General features: G+C 29.8%; 1 protein-coding gene across 1 annotated transcript; it reads right to left on the bottom strand.

Annotated features, from left to right (window-relative positions):
• Positions 1 to 3,032: 3,032 nt before the first annotated feature.
• On the bottom strand, positions 3,033 to 6,134 carry LOC147814873 (speckle-type POZ protein-like). The gene is made up of 2 exons (XM_087157072.1): positions 5,595 to 6,134; positions 3,033 to 3,379 (listed from the first exon to the last, which is right to left on the bottom strand). Exons 1-2 carry the CDS (start codon positions 6,123 to 6,125, stop codon positions 3,374 to 3,376), a joined length of 537 nt encoding a protein of 178 aa, XP_087013198.1. The 5' UTR covers positions 6,126 to 6,134; the 3' UTR covers positions 3,033 to 3,373.
• Between the last annotated feature and the right edge of the window lie 469 nt (positions 6,135 to 6,603).

A 6,603-nucleotide genomic window follows, 5' to 3' on the forward strand; every position in this document is an offset into this window, starting at 1 on the left:
TATAACGAGTTAAAAAAATTTTAATTTGTAACCTTCCGCTATTGCGACATTTTTTTAGGGAAATATATTTTTTCCACTGTTTAAGTGAGCAAAATTATACATTTTATTTATTTATTATGAGAGCAGAAAAGCAAAAAATGAACACAGTTTCCTTTTTATAATTTTAACCATTCATGTTAAAAGCAATGCGTGGGTGACCGCCGACTAAGTAATTTTCTTCCCAATAAAAGAAAATTTCTTTCAGAAATTCTGAACTACTTTTAATAAGACTGCCCTTTTATTTCTTCTTGAAACCTTACTATTAAAATCAACATTCACTGTTATCAAAAAATATTGCACTTTTCGCTATCAATGTTCAACTCCGTAGCCTTGCAATTTTGAAACCAATCCAGAAGACAAGGGAACTCCTAGATCAGGGATGGCGAACCTTTATACACCAACGTGCCATTTTTTCCAAAAAATTGTTTAATAAGGTCATAGACGTGCCGTCAAATAATTATGCCTTCGTGATTATTGGGAAAATAATAATACTAAATACTATCAACTCAAAACTCTTTAATTACATTGAAAAGTTATATATTTTGCAATGTCTCAGTTATACGCGTAATTCAACTTAAAGTAACATCAGTGTGACTTCTGTTGTTGCAGATTAGATGACAAATAACTTATATTAGGTTGTAAGATGTTAGTTTAAGCAGGGCTGTTTATTTTTTTTGTTATTTATTTATTGTTAACTTGTTTTTTATGGTTATTAATTGCTTTTTTAGCATTAATTGTTAATTTTTTTCATTAATAATTGTTTATTATTTTGCGTGTTTTTTGTGAATTTTAATTTAATTGTGACATATGCTTCATAGTGAAATAGCATTTGAGTAATAACAATTCATAGTGTAATAACAAATGGGATCGGTGGCGTGCCCAAAATATTGTGTCGGGTGCCATAAATGGCACGCGTGCCATTGGTTCGCCATCCCTGTCCTAGATCAAATAGCGACAGAAATTTTGAATTCGTAGAGGACTTTTTGATGGAATTAACACTCATTTGCGCTAAATGGAGAGAAAAACCACGGAAACCTTCCACGGTTAGTTTGACAGTAAGAGTACTTTAAACCATGATCCGTCAACCACTGAGGATATTTTACGTCGGCATTGTGGTCGGTGCGAGCCGGATGCAAGAATTCATATCGGCCAGTCATTGCTGGGATTCGAACCCGGTTCACCTCATTGAAAGGCGAAAGCTCTATCCACTGAGCCATCACGGCTCACCTTAGGTTATAGTTAAAATCACAGTTAACATTATTCAAAATTTACTTTCCAAGTTTCAAAGAATTCTACAATAAACTTTTTTTGTAGTTTGTTTTTGCGTTAAGAGATTTCCATATCAACATCTTTCTGAAAAAGCAAAGTAATAAACATTTTCTTTTGTCTTTCAGATTACAAAAAACAAGTATAACTTTGATTTTAAGGACTGGAGAAAAATGTTTTAAAGAAAGCAATTTTTTTGAAAGCTAATGTACAAGCAAAATTTTTTTAATGAGCAAAAAATTTTTTTATTAGAATATCTTTTTGTACAAAATATTTTTTTAATGTTCAAAATTTCAAAATCAGACAGTAAAATAATCGAAATTTCCTTCAAAATTCTAAATTCTTAATCAGTCGCATACCTTAAATAAACTATTTTCAGCTCTAATCTCTCATAAAAAAGTAAAAACGTATAATTCGAAATTAATATTTACCATATAGTTATAATATTAATACATTCCTGGAATTCCTTAGAAATTTTTGTAAATTATACACTATTTTTTATTGCAACTGAAAATATAACATAGGTGCTTTACGATGGATTTCGAGAAAAGTGGATTGACAACTATTTACTTCTATTGCTATGAACTCTAATATAAAATTTCAAAAAACTGAAAAAACAAAATTTGTTTTTTAAATTGTTTTTGCTGTGAATAATTTATCCTAGGCAAAGGCCAACTGTATAATTTTTAGTAGTTCACGTTCATTTTTCCATTGCACTGCAGTATAGGTATGTTGCACTGTATTGCTACTGTAATAACATAGAATTACATAGTTGTACTGCAGATATGTAATCAGATGCCATTGCTGTCAACCGTAAAATTTAACAGTTTTCCTTGAAACGATATTTCATATTTGTATTTTATAATTTATAATTTATATTTGTTTAGTTTTGCCTGAAAGAATCTGCGATGGAGAGTTTCTTTCAAAAATTAATCTATAATTTCCATCATCTTCTTGATTTCGAATATATGGACTATAATTGGAGCTATATGGATAGTTCACCACGAAAAAGCATTTGACAAGTATCCTTTAGTTCATCATTCAGTTTGGAGCTTGTGATATTATGTATAATTTTTCCTCCTTTTCCCTTCTTCACTCAGATACTTCCCAAAATCACAATTGGCCAAATAAATGGTAACCAGATAACAACACAAATACTTATTAACAAAGAAAAAAATTGAAGTTTGGAGAAAATTAATATAACGAATCAACCTAAACAATTCGCTTACCACTCTCCATCAGAGCGTTCCCTCCTCTGTCTTTTTACATCTACCTTGATGACAGCGCCATCCCAACATGGAGGCATGACAGAGCTGTTTAGCCTATTTCGGCTCAAATGACAGTATAATTTCTCTTTTTAATCCCCAATAGATTTTTATAGTATTTGATATTTTCAAAATTTTAACGCCAATCATTATTCAGTTGTTAATTATGAAACAAAAAAACGGAATTATATGATTGTCTTCTTCAGTTTTGAGAATTAGTTATTCAAAATTAAACTTTAATAACTTAATTTTTCCTTAATTATTTAAATTTGAACGTAATTAAAAATTATATCTTTAAAAAACGTTTAATAATTTGTTAAAATATATACTAAAGAGAAGCAAAACAAATGATTTTAAATTGACACAGTAGAAAAACAACATCAGTTTTTGCACTTATTACAAGACTTACTTTCTGTAATCTCTTTAAAAATTGAGAATTCAGTTTTTAGGAATAAAAAACACTAAACATCAAACAATTTATTTTTGCTGCGTCACATAGCTTGAAGAATTAAAAATATATCTGGAAAATAAGCAAGATTTTTTAAGATATAACCAGAGAATGCTAATAAATTTATGATTTTATAAACTTTCTAAAATTGACTTTCTATTTCAATTTTAGTTGCGATAAAACAATAAGCTTTAAAACGTGAATGAAAAGTAAAAAATAAAAGCAATTTCTGTCTTCTGTTTTTATGAACAGACTTTGTTTCCTTCCAGTCCTTTGAATAACAAAACCGAATGAAAAAGACATTTTAAGAATGCATTCATGAAGCTGGTCAAAAGGTCAAAGGTTGGTCATCTTCTTAAGCCTGGAATTAAAAAAAATATTGACTTCAATCTAACGAAAAATAAACTGTACCAGCATGCGCAAAGAGAAAGAACACGGACCATTTTGGATAACTTTTGATCTAATAATCGGGTCAAACTTTTGATCTAATAATCGGGTCAAACTTTTGATCTAATAATCTAGGATTCAAACTAATTAATTAGTGCAGACGATATTTTAAGTTATGAAATTAGACACAAAAACGTATTTTCTCTAAATATATACATCTTTTTTTCAACAGATGTGCATTTCTGACCCCTAAAAAGTAGCCACAATCTGGGAAATAGAGTCTGGTCAGTTTGGTCTGGAGAGCGATCCAAAGTTAGGACACCATAAGGTTAATTCTATTTTTTGCGTATTTTGCTATACCCCGAGAACTTTTTAAGGGAATTGTAAAATTCTTTAATTATACAATTCGTTTATCTAAAGATAATTTCTTGCAAAAAATAAATATCAGTAAATATTAATTATTTTTTATTATTTTATTTCATAACTGTCAAAAAGTTTTTCAATTGTTAGGTATAAAATGTTTTTACATCATTTTAAAGTATGTATTACATGAAGAAATATAAAATTTGAACGAAATCGGTAGTATAGTTCCTAAGAAATAAAATTTTAAATTTACGACTTTTTTAAAATTTGATTACTCAGGAACTGTTTTACCGACTTTTCTCAAATTTTGAATTTTGACATGTAAATTTACCTATTTTAAAATGATGTAACGAAAAATTGTAAACCTTGCAATTTAAATTTTTTTCAATTATTTAATGAAGAAATGAAAAACAATAAATATTCAAAAAAAATTATTTTTTGCATGGAAATACCTTTGGATAAGTGAATTTTATAACTGTGTGCAAAAATTTCTCAATTCGCTTAAAATGCTCTCAGGTCATGCCGAAATACACAAAAGTAAAATTAACATTATGCGGTCCAAAGTTTGGATCGCTTTCCTAACCAAACTATGGGGACCGCATTTCGTAGATTGCGGCTACCCCCTAAATTTGGAGGGTCGTAGTCAATCTCTTGACATGTGCTTTCTACTATTCGAATCAGATGTAGAAAAACTCCAGAGAATTAATATTTCATTTCAAGTCATATTGGAATCATAAGTTCATACACATTTTAAAGGGTGTGGTTACATTAAAACAACAATAATTGAGAAACCTTTCACCAAGCTCAGATGCATTTACTCCATTCATGAATAATTTTCTCCAATTGTTGCGTATGTTTTGAAATAGTCAAATGAAAACACAATCGAATGTGACAAGGTAACAATTTTTTGTCACCTTGCACGCATCTAAACATTCAAAAAATAAAATAAATAAATAAATAAAAATAAAAACAGGAGTAAACTGTTGTAATCCCTGTATATTTTCAGCTATATAAAAAAGATAAATATGTTCTTATACAAAGTATTAAATAGTTATAACATTTAACTTCACTTTGCTTCTGTACTCTTAAGCATAGTTCGATGTAATTTGAAGATTCTCTCTATGCTGTGTGCAAGATTGATTGACAAACTTATTTTATTTTGTGAATTGCTGTTCATATATCCTCCCCAAATTAATGATTATTACTTGATATAGCATCGTAAAAACATCTTTAATGACTCTTATATGAAAAATTTCTTATTGCAAATATAAAGTTTAGTTTTACTCAAAACTAAAAATGGTGGCTTCGAATTTACGCCAAGTAGCGTGAAAGAATATTCTTGATGTTTCACTAATCCAAGAGTTATCCATTTCGTGGTGTAGTTAAACACTATTTTTGATGTTTTGATGCACTAAAATTGCTTGTAGTGTTTGATATACTTTCTTAAGTTGGTGAATAAGTTATGATATATCAAAATGAGATTTGGAATTTCCATGTACCATATGTTTATTCTTAAGTAATTACACATGTTTAAGACACAAATTACCCAGTTACTTCCGTACAGGTTAATGGGTGGCATAAAACTGATAGTGGTATAAAACTGATGGTGCTTAATCTCTCTATTAGCGTGTATTAAAATGTTAAGAACTTTTTTACAGAAAAGATAAAATGTTTCAGAACTTCTAATAAAAAGTATTTATATATTTATTTCGATATTTTATATTTTTAACTACTTAAAACAAATGAAACTATATCAAACTTAGTACATTTATTGATCTAAGTTAAAAGGTATTGCTTATAAAAATGTTTAGGCACTTTTAACTTACCTTATTGCAATTAGTAGTCGAATCAAACTTTTTGGAGAGCCTAAGAAATATTTCAGATGTCAATGTGCGATTCATTTTCATCCATTGTGGCCAGTTCACTGTAGACAAAACTTGTGTAGAGTTTTCTACGATGTACTCCAAAGAAAATACTTTCAGTTGTTCTCGATTTACCATGTCTGCTATCAGTAGTATATCCAGTATATTGTCAAAGCTAGAAACTGACTTTAGGAATGTCGAACACTTCTCAGTCAAAGGGGAAACCTGATATTTATCTGCAACGACCAGTAGGTTCAAAGCAGTTTCATCGTTCAAGTCATTCACTGTTCCAGTGTAGATATACTCCAAAAAATATTTCAGGATCTTTGCTTCAACATCACGTATATCAATAGTGTTAGTTTTGCTTTCTGGCATCTCTTGATCAAGCATAGCCTTGAATACTGGCGATCGACTAGCCAGTAAGCATTTGTGAGCAAAGATAACCTCATCACCAGCACGCAGTTTCACGTCAGGGTAGGTTTCTTCATTCAACATGTTCCTGAGATGCTAATGTAGATACAATATGCTGTCTGAATCATCCTTATTTTGAGTTAATGCAAAGTGCTTAACTCTTGGGGAAATTTCATTAAAACTCTTTACCTCTGTGACTGAAGCGCTACATGAATATTCAAACATCCCTCCCATATTAATTCTTTTATGAATAAAGCAATTAGCTTCTTCCAGGAGCAATTTATTAACGGAATGGGATAACTCGTATTCTCTATTTGTGCTACTAAATTTAAATTTTTGCCATTTATTCACTGTAATTGAATTTCCATTTGCTTTTAAATCCATTCTACACCACACAGTGTGAAATTTATGATCAACGATTTTGGGAATTAGTTTAATCTCAAGCCTAGGCTCAACATATTTAAATTGAACATCGATTGGTATATTTTCCACAGTTACTCTTTCAACAGCTGTCCAGTCACTATCTCCGAAAAACATTAAGGACCACTCAAAAGGGTAACTA

The sequence above is a fragment of the Parasteatoda tepidariorum genome, chromosome 2, assembly GCF_982258835.1.
Source record: "Parasteatoda tepidariorum strain Cologne lab strain chromosome 2, Ptep-v5.0, whole genome shotgun sequence".
Classification (NCBI taxonomy): domain Eukaryota; kingdom Metazoa; phylum Arthropoda; class Arachnida; order Araneae; family Theridiidae; genus Parasteatoda; species Parasteatoda tepidariorum.

Excerpts from the sequence above, each read along its gene's own strand:
- LOC147814873 (XM_087157072.1), bottom strand. The coding sequence starts at position 6,125 with ATGTTGAATGAAGAAACCTACCCTGACGTGAAACTGCGTGCTGGTGAT.